Raw genomic sequence first — 18,816 nt, 5'->3', positions numbered from 1 at the left:
TATTAAGTTTGTTGAGTTTAGTAAACTTCGGTGAAATTAGAATACCAAGGAAAAAATAACACTTAAAGAATTATTGCAGCCGTCGAATATTTCAGACAGTATGCTACTGAGGGGAGCTAACATAAGAGTTATGAGTTATAAGATATAATCTAAGTCGTAACATTGCTGTATGGAGCTGCAGATTTGGTTGCAGGTTAACATAGCTGGACTGGCCATCGGGCATATGCCCGGTGACTTATTTTTATTTTTTATTTTTTTTTGTAACGGCATGAACAATGACAGGTGGTGGATTGGCCAGATGCAGGTCAATGTGTAAAAATAACTCGGTTGTTTGGTGGTGGCTATGGCGGGGCTTCCACAGAGGCCAGCAGGTGGATGAGGGAAGGGGAGACAGGAGGAGAGCCCCGAGGCAGCCGCCAGTCCGAGTGTCAGGTGAACTGAACTTCAGGTAAGAAGTTATGACCTGCAGTCTATCTGGGTCAGATATAAACCAAGTTTAGGTGGAGTTTATTTTCGTTGTGCTGACTTTTTACAGTCAGTTACAATAAGTCGTACTGCGTGAGCTAGCATGACGGAGTTTCTATACAGCTGGGTGGGTGCTATGATGTTACTGATAGTGAACTTTATTTTATTCATAAGGTTAGTTAGTAGAGTTGCCAACAGCTCCTTAAAAAAATGGAATGGTCCCTCATTCAGAGAAAATATTACACGTTTCGTATTGAGCTGAGAAGAGACGCAGTTTGTCCCGTACTTTTGCTATAATGAAAAAAAGACACAAAGCTGGAGTTATTCTGTCATTATGCTGCACAGCTGCCTCTTCTCTCATTCTCTCCCTCCCCTGTTTCTACTTCAATCATGAAACTGATCAATGATCAGCTGATCGTTTTTTCTCTCTTGTTTATTTATCGCCCACTTTGCGCCAGAAACAGGAAACCAGCGCTAAACAACAGCAGCATGTTTAAGCTTGATAAGTTGTTGTTAGAATTTATTTAATATTAATTTCTAGTATCAGCTGATGTTTGCTGGAGCCACAGCTGCAAAGCTGCTGGTCATGATGTCGGTTTGGATATGTGGTGAGAGGGAAACATGAAGATGAAACCAGGAGATGTCCTTACTGAATCATCAGAGCTGAACAGGTGATGGAGAAACAGGTTTACCTTATAGGTCACATGAATGAGTTGAAGGGAAGTTATGAACTGTTTCTGAGAGACAAATAACACTAGGATCCTTTTTTAGGTAGCTGACAGCTGGTAACTGTGCAGGGGCGGGTCTAGGAAAGTTTTGCCAGGGGGCCAGGTAGGGCATTAACAGGGAAGGGGGGGGGGCACAAAGAAATACTTTTCTTTCTTATTCTCATTTAAAATATCTAGCTTTTATTAAATAATTATCTAAATCTTACAACCAAAGTTTTTATCTGACGTAAAATGTATAGAAATCATACATATACCAACAAGACAGTGTACATCACTGTCACAACAGCGTTTGTTTTCATTCAAAGGCTTTATGGCTTTAATACCTGGTGGGCCGGTCTCTAGTGAAAATGCCCAATTTTCTGTCCCAGTCCAGCCCTGCAGGTTAATACTGGCAGTGTTACCATGCCAGCTGACTGTATTTCATCATCAGCCAGTGTTTTTCTTTATCAATATTACCAAAGTTTACCATAAGGCAGCAAAGAAAGTATTTACTTGCTTTCAGGTTTTATTCAAATGTTAGTCTTTTCATTTGTTTCCCCACTTTTTTCCTGTTTCAAAATCAAACACCAGTTTGTGAGAAGATTATCTTCTTTTTTTAATAGGCAGATAAAGTTTTACATTGGCATTGGCTAATTTGTCAATTGTTTGTTACAAATGTTTGTATTTTAATATTCAAAAATGTTTTTGCCCAAAACATATGTGCACTATATGTCAGTAAAAATACTATGCAAATATTGCTGTCCTTGAATGCTGAGTAAACACCGACAAAGCACTGATTGTATCTCTTGTACTTTATCAACGCAGTATCTAAAAACTTTGCACCGTAGTGGTTAAAATCTCATTCTAATAAGAGTTAAAAGCGCATTCGGTTATTAGGTTTATAGGGTTATTGAATTATGGTTAACGGTTGGTAGAATTTTTTTTAAACATCATCTGCCAATTACATCTGCCACCCTTCTCCAAATCTGTGCCCCTACCTGGCCCCCCCAACAAAAATTTTCTAGACATGCCACTGTTTGCAGCACGCTCGCTATTTGCACCGTGAAGTGCTGCCTGATCAGTTTTGCAGCACTCGACTGAATATGAGGAGAGAGTGCAGCCCTGCGCACTTCACAATTCACCCCGTTGTTTCTGTGAGACGTCACATCATCAATAAACACTAGTCCGCATCACTGGTGTCCATACATGCCCATGCCATAATATTGCCTCCACCATGTTAGACGGAGGATGTGGTCAAACTCTTTTAGGTGTTCTCTTAGATGTGTAATCAGTGGTTTGCACCTTGGTGTTAAACCCTCTGTATTTCTATTCATGAATGCATCTCTTGATTGAAGACTTTGGCAATGACACACCTTCCTCCTCAAGAGACTTCTTGACTTGGTTAGAGGTTGTGAAGCCAACCAAGTAAAGAAATCTCCAGTCTTTAGTTGTCTCCTGTGGTCTTTCTTGCTGAGTTTTCCAATGCATTCCTTATATTAAAGAATAACCAGATTGTGCTAGAAGCTTTTTCCCCATCTTCCTAAATAGTTTTTTTCAGCCCAATAAGGCCCTCCTTCATGTGCATTAACATCTCTTTGTACCTCATATTAAGAGTTCAGGGAAAAGCTACCAAATACCCCTTGAACACATAAGATCAATACTAATCTATAATTTGGCTAATTGTTTATGGAATAATGAAGGAAGATCATCTGGCAGCAAAACCCCTTGTCAGTGAATTGCCAAAATACTTTTAAGCCTCTGAAAATGCAGGTCTGCGTGGAAAAATGTCTGTAATTTCTGAACAGTTAATACAGTACTTCTGTAAAAAAAAAAACCTTGAAATAAAGTTGAAGGATACACTTCAACCACATTTAGCCTGTTGGATTTAAAATTCACCGAGGTGGTGTAGAGAGGCAAAATTACAAAAATTGTGACAATTTCAAACACGTATGGACCTAACTATAAAAATCTAGTTGCAGCTCAGTGAATTCACTTGTGGTGTCCTTTAAAAACATATATTTTTAAAAAATCCATTATCATAAAATATTCTTCTTAAACAAATGGGACTACTTGTGCAGCTTTCTGTGCTCAAGGGATCCTCAGATCCTGAGCCACAGTGCGACGAGATCATTAGGAGCATTTGTTGCTGGAGAGCAGGGGCTCAGTCGGGGTTTCATTATCTCATAATCCTTGCAGTCTTCCAGGAGATTTTGCAACACAAGTACCGTTGCACGTTCTTTTGCTAGCCTTATACACTGCACATCTTACAATACATGATATTAAGAATACTTCACCTGTATGGGCAATCTAATGGCATGCACTGTAAAAAATGTGCAAAAACTAAAAAAACAAAACAAAAAATCTTCTAAATGTCTGCCGTTCAGTTTGTGTGACATTTGCCAAACTGTTGCTATGATAGAAACGAATCAGACAGAGGAAATGAGACAGACAAAACCCACGGGTCATTTAGGTTAGCATATGCTTGTTAGTGCAGGATGGTATACTTCATGTCCCACCAAACAGGTATGACTCACCACCGTGAGAAACACGCAGCCGAGAGGGTTAGAGAGGGCCGGTGTGAGCTAAGCTGTTAGCTTGCCGTGTGGTGTGTGTGCGTGTTTGTGTTTGCGTGCGTAGTTTTAAGCACAGTCTGTCAGTTGCGCTTGTAATTGGTCTAGCTGATGCTGAGTCATACACCTACTCACAGGGATACGTGCTCCTGTGTGTGCGCACGGGAGCGTGTGTGTTTATTCAGAATAAACTCCTATTTAGACCCAGGCGTGTCTGAGGAGATGGGGGATATTAGGATGAGTTAGGATGAGTCGTGAAATGGCTACCCTGCATACAAATGCCCTCCTTGTATGCTTGTTTGTTTTGCGCGTAGCCCCGTGCACGTGAGCTTGTTGCGCACGGGAGAAACATATGAGCTATGGAGGGGAGTGCTTCGGTGTCACTGTCTTTCTCGTCATGGGCGATGCTGACGGCCGTGCAATAACACTTATCATTGTCGCTCTCCTCTGTGTCCTCTACCTGACAAATGCACACAAACACAACCGACAGCATGTCAGAAGGTGCGAACACCGCGATCTGTCCTACAGCCACCGGCAGGTCCCTTCTCAGAGGCCCAGATGCCTCTGATGATAAGAACAAGCAATTGTAGTTATGACTTAATGCTTTTGCTCAGCTTTGTGACGTGTTATTCACTAATAATAAAGCTTCCGCTCAGTGGTTCCTCTGAAGATTTTTCATTTACATCTTTGATTTTGATTGTTTATTAATCTTATTTATTTTTCTGCTTCGCTTCTGAAACTCTTTTCTGTTTCTACAAACTCTTGTTGCTTGTTGCTTATTTTCTGATCATTTTAGCACTTGATACTTAATTTCCAGACATATCTGATGTTTGATAATAAGGAGAAAGGTTTGGCTAGAAATACACAGGCATTAAAGTTAACAAAAATGAAGGTAACACGTCGGTGTTTTGTTTCAGTGCGTTTCTTAACCCTGTCTTAGAAAAACCTAGTCCTAAGACCAGTAAATCCTAACGATGGTGTAAACCAGGGGTGGGGGAACTCCAGGCCTCGAGGGCCGGTGTCCTGCAGGTTTTAGATGTGCCCTTGATCCAACACAGCTGATTTAAATGGCTAAGTTACCTCCTCAACATGTCTTGAAGTTCTCCAGAGGCCTGGTAATGAACTAATCATTTGATTCAGGTGTGTTAACCCAGGGTGAGATCTAAAACCTGCAGGACACCGGCCCTGGTGTAAACCTTTAAATTTGTGTCTATCAGTAGTTTAGTGTTTAAAAATGGCTCAATAATCTTAAACAGTTGAGCACTGTAGTCTGAAAAAGTTAGTAAAACAAAGTACATATAACATATTTATTAGGAAATGTTCAAACTTGAATAATACACTGATCAGGCATAACATTCTGACCACCTGCCTAATAATGTGTTGGTCGAGTCATGGACTCCACTAGACCCCTGAAACGGTGCTGTGGTGTCTGGCACCGTTGTTGTTAGCAACAGACTGTAAAAATCCTGTAGGGGCTTCGTGGATCATAAAGGGTGGACCCACAGATGCTCGATTTGATTCAGATCGGTGGAATTTGGAGGCCAAGTCAACTCCTCAAACTCGTTGTGCTCCTCAAACCATTCCTGAACTATTCTTGCTTTGTGGCAGGGCGCCCTATCTTGCTGAAAGAGGCCACAGCCTTTAGGGAATACAGTTTCCATGAAAGGGTGTTTATGGTCTGCAACAATGCTCAGGTAGGTGGTACAGGTCAAAGTAACATCCACATGGATGGGAGGACCCAAGGTTTCCCAGCAGAACATTACTCCAAGCATCATCCTGCCTCCGCCGGCTCGTCTTCTTCCCACAGTGCATCCTGGTGCCAGGTGATCCTCAGGTAAGAGACGCACATGCACCTGGCCATCCACGTAATATAAAAGAAAACACGATTCATCATGTTTTTTCCATTTCTCTGTGGTCCAGTTCTGATGCACACGTGCTCTCTCGTGTTGTTGTCTGTTGGTGTTGGACAACAACAAATTGTGATGCTCTGTGTGCACCTTTCTATCAGTACCAGGCCTTTCTCTTCCATGGTTAATGTTATCAAATACATCTGGAAATTAATTATCAGGAAACAGAAAATCAAGAATCAAGTCAGAAATATAATTGCTTGTTACTTTTTGAACAATAATTGCTACTTTTGTCGATGATAGAGCAACGCTGGTTAGCAGTGGAGCAACGGAAGGCCTTGGGTTCGAATCCACTGGCCAGCTCGGGCCTGAGTTTCCACAGATAAGTGGTGATTGTAACGTGGCCCTAGGTGTAGATGTGAGGATGAATGGTTTTCCACCTCTGCGTGCCTCTTGCTCCTTGCCAGCTTCGATAGGCTCAGCACCATTTAATTTAGTTTTGAAAAGTTTATGTTTTCTTGAATGCAGGTTACTTTAACCCTGAAGCTCTTTGTGTTTTGAGCATGCTGATTTAAGATGTGTAAATGTGTTTTGGTTTTCTCTTCTTCAACTGACATTATCTGGATGACAGCACGCGTTGCTCCAAAAATTCTGTATACGTCCAGGATTAATGGTGCCTTCACAGATGTCATTCATTCATTAATGCCTACAAATGCCATCAGATGCTGGCTTTTGAATTTTGTGCTGACAGCAAAGTGGACTCCCCCTCTCTTTGGCTCCTTTATATGTTCTCCATATGACTACAAGGCTCTATCAAGAATGTCAGTCTAAATTGGTTTGACCATGGGACAGTTGTTTCACTTGGACTCAGTCTGTTTTAAAATAGCTTGTGTCCTGATGAAGGTGGATATAACTTACTCGCCCTGTATTTAAAGGCAACAATAAACGTTCAAAACTAATGTACTTACAGGCAATGCTTCAGGTGGTTGGTCTAGGCGCAGGGTGGAGGACAGCATGGAGGGGCTAATGGGAAAACTAGGGCTGCTGGGATTACGGCTCTTACGCCGAGAGCGTCTGGTGGAATCCCGGCGGCTTTCTCTGCTCGGACCCTCGGGTTCTTCCTCGATCACCAGAATCTTGTCATCACTAAGGTAGCGCAGGAGGGAGTTGTCTGAATCTGTATGGAAGAGGAGGGGGATTGAAGGGACATGGACATTAGATGATGGACAGGATCGATAGATTGGATGACAGTAAGAGGAAAACCACAGAGGGGGGAGATAGCATATAAGAGTCAAAGGAGAAGCCCTGAGCAGAGCGGAAACAGACAAGACTGAATAGACCCTTACAGATAAAAATGCAACAGAAAAGGATAAAAGTGCCTCAGAGCTGTTGCATCTGATATGGCGCCACAGCTGGGGACATACATCTAATCTGTCTGCAGTGATTATGTTGATTTGGGAGGCACCAGAACAACTAAATCTTGTTGGTAACAAAAAGTTTTATACTGCTTTGGCTCCAGATAGACAATGCATCTTACCTAATTTGCTTCTTATCCGAACACTTAAATATTAGAAAACGAAAAAGTTACAGAGAGAACGAGAAGGAGAGGGAGAAGGGCAGAACACCAACATTTGTATTGTGCTTTAATATTATTCATAGACTCTCTGATGGCAGAGTTGTGGATCCCCAGCTGAATACAAATTGAGTCTTGCCGCAAAAAAAGGTGAAGCTGGGTAAAATTGGGAACATTGAAATATCCACATTTCCAGGGCAGCTGTATAAATGCAGTCGCTTTGCATTTATGTTCGTTTTTCACCCTGTCAGATACATACCTGGTAGATATGTATCCTCACACAACCACACCACCATGGATAACCAGAAGATGAGCTGAAATGTGTTGAGCTGAGTATGAAGCAAAGCACCAGTCTGAACAGTGTGTGTGAGGGCTGTGCTTTAGCATGTATAGGTGTTTGTGTGTGTGTACCTCGGCTCCCTCTCTTGCCCATGCTGGGTTCCTTGGCCTCGGCCATCCAGTTATATTCGGGAGGCATGGAAACGGGTCTGAGGTCACCTGGAAGTACCAATCATCAATCAGATAGTCTGCTATGGGGGAGGAACTGGGGGTGGGGTGTTTTGCAGGACGCAGCGACTGAGAGACAGAGTGGGACACAGCTGGTGGGGCAGACAGGTGGGAGCGAAGGTGTGTGCAGGTAGGGGGTTAGGCAGACTCTCGGGGGACTTACACAGCTTGCAAGGCGAGTGTCGAGTAAGGCCCCGTAATTAGGCTGAATTTATATTTTGTTGTCACTTAATTTCATTCGTATTTCATCAAAGCTTGACGGTGTCTTGAGTCACTCATTTCTTTATATTTTGCTTCCAAAGAGTCCGACTTTTGTGCAATTTTTTAAAGTGGTCTTGAGCAATAGTTCTCCAGCCTTTCTTGAGGTCTATCAAAGTTTTTCTTAGGACTTGGGCTGCTTTGTCAATCATTTGCAGTCCAGTACTAATACCTGAAAACATGCCAGATCCTTCCTGCCGATGCCAAACAGTGTTGGCCACAAATATTCTGTAAACAACACAACCCTGCTGGGTGACTCACGATGCCATCTCACAGCAGTGTGGGGCCAAGCTGGTGGCCATCATGAGGAGGAGGTCTCAGGTGTTTGTGCCTGTGTTTGGTTTATCCACAGCTACTGAGGCCCCCCTTTGTTAAACGAATAAACTGTTAAATTGCCACTATCTCAGACTTTAATCATCCAATCCAAGAAACGACACCAAACAAGAATCAGTAGCAGAATAAACTGTTTCCCCGTTTAAGGGGTAATAAACATGTTACATAATGGTATAAGATTTATTGTCATCCACTGAAAAACCGTAGAAACTCAGCTATATTCAGCGGCAGGTATTCCAGGATGTGGCAGTAAAAAGCTGGGTTTATAGCTTTACATGTCACTTTGCACAACCTGTGCATAACAAGGCAAAAAACCACGAGGATGCTCCTGGTTGTGCTTGAAATCTTGGACCCTAACCGAACACAGCTAACAGTATCACAGGTCACTTTCTTTCACCAGTGATGACAGCTCAGTTTGAAGCAAAAATTTGATGTTTCCTTCCTACAAAAATCGAGGTCCACGGTGAGATCACAAAGTGCACAGTGCAGAAGAGACAAAACAACCAGCGATCTAAAAATAGCAGCTGCACTGGAAGTGGCCCAGAGGTGCACGAGAAGATGACTTTGAAAGGGAAACTGATTAAATTCAAATCAGGCATGTTGTCTGTTCATAATGCCATGGTCCTGCAACTTCATTTAGCAATCCCCTTTCTTTGCCTTTGGAGGTATAGAAAATGCTAGCATATTCCACTATAGTATAGATATCCATGCTAGCATGTTAGCTGCTATTGATATTGCTAAAGTATATACTGTTGCACTCATGTCTGACATTACTTGACATGACAGGTGTTTTTTTAACCCATCATTTCTTTCTCAGCCACCATCCTGGTAAAAATTTGCCATGCTGTTTTGCCTGGCACAAAACGACACATGAAACATACGAGGACAATCATTCTTGCATATGTAATCGCTAATATTAGTTTCATTTTGCCACTATGCTCTCAGACTGCCTCGCTAAAGAGATGATAAAGAAATGTTGCCTTCTGACTCAGTTTCAATGACCCTCATCCTGCATGCCATATAGCTGTGCCTGAATAAACTCAGAGGAAGGGTGCATTACAGGATGCTTTGGAATTGATCTGGAACGAGGGTGGACACAGGTGGTGGGGCAGACAGGGAGCTGTAGACAGTTTATTTGGATTGACTGTTTGGCGTGTGATTTTGTTTTGCTTTTGGCACATGTGTCCGCCGGAAAATGACACAAAGGAGCAGAGCCATGAAGCGGGTGATGAACAAACACATAAGGAGGAGCTCTGAGAGCATGGTGAAAAGAAAAGGTGAGAGAACTTGTGGGAGAAAGCATGATTTTTTTTTCCCATTACAAATACAGACCCAGAGCCATTCCTGCTCCATCCAAGCTGCCTGGTCACGCTCGACCTCTTACCGTGGGTAGGGGTCTTATCTCGCCGACGAACCCCCGTATTGCGACCCCTGTCATAGTCAGGTCCCGGCGGTCCATCTCCTTCCAGCAAGGAGAAGTACTGACCGCTGTCCTGGTCCAGGTAGTAACTGACCGCCTCTGAACCTTTAGAGCCCGACTGGGAGCTAACGCTGTAGCGGCTGATGTCGTCACATGACATTAGACCCATCTCCTCCCTGGGGAGAGACAGCACAGCTTGTCATCACCACTGTCATGAGTGTACTCATCATCGTCGTATCATAATAATCAATGTAATGGTCATCATCAGGCATCTGCCTGTGTGTGAGGCTGACCTGGTGCTATAGAGTCCGGAAACAGGAGAGAGGATATAGACGTCCTGCATGCTGGGGGCATCCATTTTGGACATGCCCAAAGTTCCACCGGGTGTAGGTGAGGTGCTGGTGGGGCTGGTCGGGACCGGCTGAAGAGAGAGAACAGAGAGAAAGGACGAGTCTTTAATGGGAGGATGGTGAGGGATCTCAGAGCACAACCTGCAGTAAGTGAGCGTTAGATCTTTCCCTGCTTCACAGAAAAACAAACAAGCACACAGTTTATGGTCCTACAAGGGAATGGAGCCTTTTATTTGTGATATCCTGCTCGCGCTGCACCTGGCATTTGTTTTAAGAGCGAATCACAAACAAGAGAGTTATCTCCACACCGCTGTCATGTCGCCTATGTTGTTTTTCCCTTTTTTAAATACCTGCCTATCCCAAGTTCAGTCACCCTGTCATTTTGTCTCAAGCCTCTTCGTTCACACAGGCCTCTCAACGTCTGTTCCCATGACAACCCCTCCTTCTCCCATGCTCTCTTTGCTCTTCATCGGTTCTCACCCCTCTGTAAATCCCTCCCTGCATCCCGTGCCACAAGAAAAAGCGGGGACAGAGGGAAAGTAGTGTAGCCTTCTACCTATGCTTGAATCAAGGACACCCATTTGTCATGGGGTCCTCCATGAGGACAGGATGCCTCACCTTTGATGTCACTGCGACTCAGTCCAAGTTTTTAAACAAATTATATTAATTCTCAGACAAAACAGTCGGGGGTGGCAAATGTTTAGCTCGTGCCGCCACCCCTCCACCCCTGAGGAAGAGGCTTACAGATTTAGAAAAATGAAGTGTTTTACTGTCGGAGGAGTACGCTCCATTTTAGACAGAGACGACACAAGTGAAGACAGAATGGATAAACAGATACGAAGCCTGAGCAACGGCAAAGTGGGCAGTGCTCCCATTACGAAAGCCCGTGGTTTCATCATTTCATCAGCAGCGCATTAATCAAATTCATTTCATATTCCAAACTTTCCATCCTCTCCTCTCCCCTCCCTCTCCCTCGCCTCTATCCCCCAGGCTGCCTCTGTCTTCCTCTTCTCTCTCCCGCACAGCCCTCCACTCATAAAGGCAGCTTACAGTAAGACGGCTTCACGATAAATAATGAAGGCGAGCTGGGAAGAGAACGACATGAGAGAGCAAATGAAATAGGACAAAGAGAGAAAGGGAAAGAGTGCTAGAGAGTGAGAGAGAGCAAGAGAGACAAAGAGGGAAAGAGGTGGGGGAGCTGTGCAGTTTGGTGACTCGAACTGAGTCTGAAAACAGTAATTTAGTGATTACAGCCCACTGCTCCCTGCATGGGAAAGGGATTGGGGGTAGAAGTAGGGAGAGATGGGAGTAACACAGCAGGAGAAATTCTAGTCTGTTAAAACAACACTTAAAGCATTTGACCCCCGCTGTGTCCACTCTAGACTACCTAAGAATCTACCACTAAAACCTTTCCCAGACCAATTTTCTTCAGCCCACACACACACACACACACACACACTTGACAAATTAAAGGCCTTAAACGCTTAAGAATGTTTCAAAAAAGGGGAGTTATTAAATTGAATGTTTTACCATTCCTTGGATTCTTTTACTGAGTTAAGTTCAGTGAGCCTGTAATTTTCAAGTCACAATAGGCCTTATCCACTGCAGACAATTTGGTGTGTTAGAGTATAAAAAGCGTCCATGTTTCACAGGAAGCCATGCCGTTTATCGTTCATCCAGGATGTCAAACACTGCTGCTCTGCCTGATATGTTAGAGTGTCGTTTCCTGCCTGTTCCTTGGTTGTAGACAAGTTTTTTTAAAAAGTGCTAATATAGTAAAATGCGACACCAAGCAGTCCTTTACAGTGAGACTGTGGAACTGGCCCAAAACAGGTGACGCCCACACTGGCACAAAAAGACACCTTGTGTGTAATTTCTGATATTACACATTTAATGAAATGGCAGTATTTGACCCGGCTGAAATATCAGGAAAGTCACCTTTGGTGTATCAAAATAACAACATAATGCCATTGAATAAAGCTATGTAACGCCATATTCAACTCAATTCAGTTTTATTTATATAGATACTTCATATTGTGGGGTAAAGATCCCTCAATAATACATGGCTTGTATTTGTATAGCGCTTTACTAGTCGCTAAGGACCCCAATAGCTTTACACATCCAGTCATTCACACATTCACACACTGGTGATGGCAAGCTACGTTGTAGCCACAGCCACCCTGGGGCGCACTGACAGAGGCAAGGCTGCCGGACACTGGTGCCACCGGGCCCTCTGACCACCACCAGTAGGCATCGGGTGAAGTGTCTTGCCCAAGGACACAACGACCGAGACTATCCAAGCTGGGGCTCAAACCGGCAACGTTCTGATTACAAGGCGAACTCCTAACTCTTGAGCCACGACCCAGAGAGAAAACCCTAACAATCATATGACATCCCCCCCCTCCTCCCGTGAGCAAACACTTGGCAAATGTGGGAAGGAAAAACTCCCTTTTAACAGGAAGAAACCTCCAGCAGAACCAGGCTCAGGGAGAGAGGACAGTTTAGATCTGCATGCACCAACATTTCTGTTCAATCAGCACAATAAACATGTTTTGACTAGAACTAAACTGTCATCACACCTTCACATTGTGATTGTGTTCTTGATAACAATCAGTATGTTGACATACGTGAAATGTGCTGCAATTCTTTCACACCCGATAAAAGTTAACATGAGGGTTCCCGATGGTTAGGGATAAATGCAATCGCATGGCAAGATGCTGTAAACGGACCAAACTTCAGTCACGAGAACAACTGAGCAACAACATGGGAATAGAGCAGCTGCAAGAGAATTGAACATTAATGAATCAATGATAGGGAAGCGGAGGAAGCAAGAAGAATGAGTTGAGTAAAGTTTGACTTATCTGACTGTTTTGTTTTGCTTAACGCGCCTTATAATCCGGTGCGCCTTATGGTCTGAAAAATACAGTACTAATCTAAACTTAAACTCAGCTATAACATTTACAGACAAATCTAGCCCCCCCAAAATGTGCTAAAATAATAAACATTCAATCATAAGCACAGAAGTTATAAGCTACAGTGACTGATAAATAATGATAAATAAGCCATACTGTGACCCAGAGGGACACTCATGTCCACTTCATTAGATAAACCTGTTCAGCTGGTTGTTAATGCAAAAATCTATCTATCAGCCAATCAAATGGCAGCAACTCAATGCATTTAGGAATGTAGGCATGGTCAAGATGCCCTGCTGAAGTTCAAATCAAGCATCAGAATGGGAAAGAAAAGTGATTTAAGTGACTTTGAACTTGGCATGGCTGTTTATGCTACTCAAATAATCTCTTGAGTACAACCAAGGTATAAAGCAGAGCATCTCTGAACGCACAACATGTTGAACATTGAAGCAGATGCCACTCTTTCAGCTAAGAACAAGCTATTGAGACTACAAATCGCACAGGCTCGTTTGGAAAAATGCAGCCTGGTCTCATGAGTCTTGATTTCTGCTGCAACACTCGGAGTGGCAGGGACAGAATTTGGTGTGAAACAATGAGAAAACATGGATCCATCCTGCCTTGCATCAATGGTTCAGGCAGCTCATGGTTTAATAATATGAGAGATATTCTCCTGGCCCCTAACTATCAACTGAGCATTGTTTAAATGTCACAGCCCTATTTGAGGATTCTTGCTGACCATGTCTATCCCTTTGTGACGACAGTGTACCCATCTCCTGATGGCTGGATAACCCACCGTGTCAAAAAGCTCAAATGGATCCGTTTTTTGGGGGGATGCGGTGGACAGGATGTGCAAGAATCTGCTGCAAATGTTTTAAGCTACCATGTCAGTATGGCCCAATATCCCCCCAGTATTATCAAAGTGTACATAATGAAGTGGCCAGTGACTATATTTAAATCAAGCCCATGTGGAAAAAATAGAAATGGCATATACCGATGTGTCAAATTAGCAGTGTGACATTTGGGGAAATGTAATTATTTGCTTTAATGCCTCTAGTTAGATGAAGAGATTGATACCACTCATATGACTGCACTGAGTATGAAACTAGGAGCTGAAAACATCACACAGCACAATAACAGACCAAAAGAACAACCTGTGATTATTAAAAAAATAATAAAAATCAATAACCTCCCTCGCACTCAGCTAGCCAATCAATTAAGAGCTTCACTGCCAATACATGTTGCTCAAAATAGCAGGTTTTTATCAAGAGTAATGATTTATATGTCTGAGCATGTAACAGGTTTGTGAAAGCAGGGTCACAGACAACGTGTGGCGCATGTGTGACCTGTGACGTGGACGCTCTCAGTAACACATACATGTTGCAGCAGCCCAGAAGACATTCATGCAAGAATGCACGCATGTGGTATGCATCATCACGGTAATCCTCGTGTTCTCTTTTAAAACCCTTTCACATGTAATGACAGTGAATCATCAAATTGCTTTTACTCCTTCCTGCTGCTCACAAAACGGCACACACATAGAAAGAACGAGAGAGAGAGCAAAGGAGAGAGATATGTCATCATTTAGTAGAATAAAAGACGTTGCCATGGAAGGATTTCGGGAGCTTGGAATCACATGATAACATGCCGAGATAAATTGTTTCCTTTGTGGATTCAGTTATAATCCAGCTGTACATTTGCCACATTTCAGCTAAACTTCGCAGCCCTTACAATTCATCCTCCAAAATTGAGCTCAGAGGTGCGAGTGCGCATGTCTTCTCTATGTGTGTTTGATTTGGAAGCGTGCATGTACAGTAATGAATCCAAAAACCAGCGCTTACAGAGTGCAGTGACCCAGTTCCCTCGCCTCTCAAAGGAGCAACGGGTCCGATGACGGGGAATCATCTCTCCGCATGCGTGCACAAACATGTACAGTAACACACTTGCTCCGACACCCAGATGGACAAGCGTGCATGTGGCCAAGCTCAGCAATGTGCGCACACCCACCTCTCTCCACCGCACACACACACACATGCTCACACACAAACAGGCTGTTTAGCAAGATATTTTGGATTCAGTGAATTATCTCCAGTATTTGCTGAGTAGCAGCTCTTGTTTCAGAGCCAGTGGAGCTGCCTGTAGTTGCTTATGAATAATTAAGAGATCCGGTCTTTCTGAGAGAGAACAAAACTAAAACACTCCTTTCTTCTCTTCTCCAGCAGATATCTCTGCGCTCTGATCTGGGCCCCTCATGGCGCGTTTATGTCTAAGCAGTCCATCAGAGTAGAATTCCCACAATCCCCTGCTATTGCATAAATATAACAATAGGCTCCTGATGACAACTCGGGGGCTGTGATAACAAGGCAGCAACCTGGAAACGAGAAGAGTCTTTTACCTTGTTATGATCTTTCACCTTGTGGTAATGAAGTTGAGCGCTATTGCACATCGCTACCCAGAAGCTGCAAGTTCTGCATAAATATACACTTGCATGCATGCCACCTAATAATGCAGTTATATGCTCACAGAAAGCACAGAATAAAAAAGGAGCATACGAAAAATAAAAACAAACAAAAAAACCCTCAAAAAGCTAAAGAGCAGCTGAACAGAGATCAAAGCATACATGTAGCATGTAAATGAATTAGCCTGATGCTGAGATAAAAATAGCAGCCGTGCAACACAGGATCTTGACAAAACATTTGGCGCTTCAGAGAGCACTCAGGCAGCATCAGACTAGCCCTCGCCTCACCCCTCCGTCCGTCTCGGCACAGCTCGTTCTTTCTGTGTGCCTAAATTGCTCAGTGATATTTCTGGGCGGCGAGTGACAGATTAACAAAGTATTTGCCCTTAAGTGAAATGTGTACACCCACTACGAGCTGCGAGACTTCAAACAGGCGTTCCACCTTTAAGATCTACAGTACATTAAAAATTTACTCGTCTTTGACAACGAGACGATCTCCGGGGCAAAGGTTGAATGAATCGGGACTAAAGTCTCAATAAATCTGAATGTGATCAGGAGGGGAGTGGGATGGGGCCCCCTCGGATGACCTTTTGTTGCCTAAACTCTTTCTCTCCAGCATAAAACTTTAGGCCGCGTTGCGCTATTTACATCCTTCACACAATATCGAAATAAAGTGCAGATTTAATTAGGTAGTTTACTCTCCACTGCTATGATTTTTTAGCATTATTGCTGTTTAATACAAAAAGCAAGCCTTCTGTATGCCTAAATTCTCTTCAGGTTGAGCATTAGCTGCCTACGCATTTGTGAATGGCTTTGAACGGTGCCAGCAGTGTGGCAAATGGTAAAAAAGATTTCTTAAATGCTCAACGGAAGGACTGATACAAGGTCAATCAGGGAATAAGTTTCTTTTAAAACAATATTCGTTTAAAATGCCAGGAGCAGAATGCAGAGTGTGGGCAGTAAAAGCAAGAGTAAGAGTGAGTCAAAGATGGAAGTACTACACAGGTTACTACATGTGAATTTACACTGTAGCTATCGAGTGTGCTGATAAGGATGCATGAGACTAAACAGAAGGGGAGTAATACAAGTTTCTGACATCTCCGTTCACATTTTAGTCACAGTAATTTTTTAAACTGAGTCTGACCGTTTGTCCGGTCAGCATGCGAGACATTAATGCGTCTGTGAGTTGTGTTGGTGTTTACCTGCAGGCCAAGTGGTTTCCAGCGGACGTTCCTGAGCAGAGCTGGCGTGGAGCTCAGGGTGTTCTGGGGCCTTTTCTTCAGCGTGAGGATGACTCCACATGGGTCCTCTCTTAGAGCATTCACCAGGTTCTTCAGTTGCCAGCCCACCTGAGAAGCACACATACCAGGCTCCCGAAACGACTGCTGCAAACTGCTACACGATGAATCAGGCTTATCTGAATCTGCTGTGGAAAACCACCATGCACAGCAGCAGATATATGACTGACTGCTGCTGCAAACCACCACACACATGCTTCTGATACTGCTTGTCCAAAACAGTGTATGTTTCTAGGACATATTATACTTTTTTTTTTCCAGACAGAGAGTAATAATAGTATGAAAGAAATTATTAGAAAAGCCACTGGAGCAGCTCTAGTATACAGCTTAGACAAACCAGCATCCTATGAGGAACTTCTGTTTTAAATGTCCAATAGATAGATATCATCACTGCCAGCCAGTTCCAATTCATGTTATACACAAATATTCCCTACAAAGATAGGATTATCTAACATGCTAACTTCATACCTACCTAAACAGTACCTGCTTTCACTCTCTGGTATGTGTCTTGTAAGATTTGTTAATGTGATTGGTCAAAATTGGCTAGTTGACACACAGTGATGGACAGGTAAGTTTAATTTTCACTAGTGCCTGCCCTTATCCGAAAACTTTCCAAGCATGATTTCCAGCGAAGTTGACTTTCAGTCCGTTTTCTTCTGCACTCAGTGTCACAGGGTTGCTGGAGCCTATGCCAGCTGTCATAAGGCAAAAGGCAGGGTTGCCAGTTTGTGGCAGGGCTAACAAATTGAGACAGAAAACATTTACAGTCACATTCACACCTATGGCCAATTTAGAATCCCCAATTAAACCAATATGCATTTTTACTGTGGGAGCAAGTCAGATTACCCGGAAAGAACCCACAGGTGTGCATGTAATACCTATTAGAGGTTTATTTATCTATAATAAACCTCTAATTTGCAATTTCTGAAACTAGTTACCAAATTAGTTTAGAGTTTGCTATTTAACTCAAAGCTAAAATTTGATGTAGTCTAATACAAGCACCTCTAACCTAAAAGGGAAAAATGTTCCGATTTAATAGTTGCAAACATACAAGCTGCAACACAGAGTGTTTGGATGCTAAACTTTGTAGCCTTAAGTAAAGCAAAAAACTGACCACAGTGGCCCCACTGGTCTAAAAGAAGTGTCATATTTAAATAGAGGGTTGCTTAGTCAGTATAGTTAGGCCTAAGGAATGCAGAGAAGAGAGAGAGAAAGGAGTGCTGACTGCAGCAATTCTGGCCGGCCTGTCTCCAGAGCTCGAAGTAGTCGTCAGACCATTGATTGGCTACACTGGTCTCAGCCACTGTAAATGTCCGCAGAGGTCACATACACTCGCATGCACACTCAGCCACACACAGAGACAGAGCTGCTCTGACCTTATTCCTGACATAATGATGGCCTGTGTCAGCCTGTAGCGTCCACTTTCCCCCTCTCCAGTTCAGAGCTCTGAGTTCAGTCAGTGTTCAAATGCAGGAAGAGCCTGGGTCAAAGTGAGTTACTGCTGTCTGTTCTCTCCTGCCACTTAAACCAAAAAGGGGTTATTCCTGGACACACTAAAACTGGTGCCATTCATCTGTGCTGTAATTTACCAATGTGAACTGTTGAGCTCAAGCTCAAATCCTTGTGCTAGGGGTAAGGACATTTATCAAACAGAAGTGTGGAAATAAATAGTTCCTGTCATCTAAACACCTTCAAGCATCGAAATCTAGCTTTGAATCTCTGGTCAGATTTTAAATCTTGTTTATGATACATTAATCAGCTCCTGATTTGAAATAAAAGTCGACTCATTTTAGACAAAGCTTTAAACAGCTGTGTACGCTCACAGAACATTTACCATTTAAGCATTTTGGCCTCTTTTATAGTAGGAAAACTTCAACATGTTGGGACATTCTTGTCGTGCTTGGCTGCTGAGCTGATTGCTAGCAAACTGTTTAGCATGAAGTGATAACCACACAACAATTAGCCAAGCTTAGTGTAATCACTTGGGAAATGTTGGAAACAGGTAGCTCAAATCTGACAAAATGTAGAAAAAAACAAAACAAAAAAAACAACAACTTTGTATCAGTGCTTCTGAAGTTTAACAATTAGTGCAATATCTTGTTTGTTGAAGCAAACACTGCC

The 18,816-nt window shown here is 43.0% G+C and overlaps 1 protein-coding gene across 5 annotated transcripts in view; it reads right to left on the bottom strand.

The window, feature by feature from the left end:
* si:ch211-26b3.4 (connector enhancer of kinase suppressor of ras 2) overlaps positions 1-18,816 on the bottom strand; it is a 67,999-nt gene that overhangs the window by 17,130 nt on the left and 32,053 nt on the right. For 4 of the 5 annotated variants that reach the window (XR_436590.3, XR_015719770.1, XR_015719772.1 and 1 more), the window contains exons 9-13: positions 16,600-16,746; positions 9,974-10,101; positions 9,645-9,856; positions 7,574-7,660; positions 6,558-6,766 (exon numbers count right to left, since the gene is read on the bottom strand). Coding sequence is in view for 1 of the 5 variants with exons in the window: in XM_087848156.1 (XP_087704282.1) it covers positions 6,558-6,766; positions 7,574-7,660; positions 9,645-9,856; positions 9,974-10,101; positions 16,600-16,746 (783 nt within the window). In the remaining 4 variants the exon portion in view is untranslated. The remainder of the gene's footprint in view (positions 1-6,557; positions 6,767-7,573; positions 7,661-9,644; positions 9,857-9,973; positions 10,102-16,599; positions 16,747-18,816) is intronic. The other variant, XR_015719771.1, reaches the window with a different exon arrangement.

This window comes from Neolamprologus brichardi, chromosome 2, assembly GCF_056152115.1.
Source record: "Neolamprologus brichardi isolate AB-2024 chromosome 2, ASM5615211v1, whole genome shotgun sequence".
NCBI lineage: Eukaryota > Metazoa > Chordata > Actinopteri > Cichliformes > Cichlidae > Neolamprologus > Neolamprologus brichardi.
Note: the sequence above shows the minus strand (reverse complement) of the source record. Positions and strands in the feature narration are given on the sequence as shown.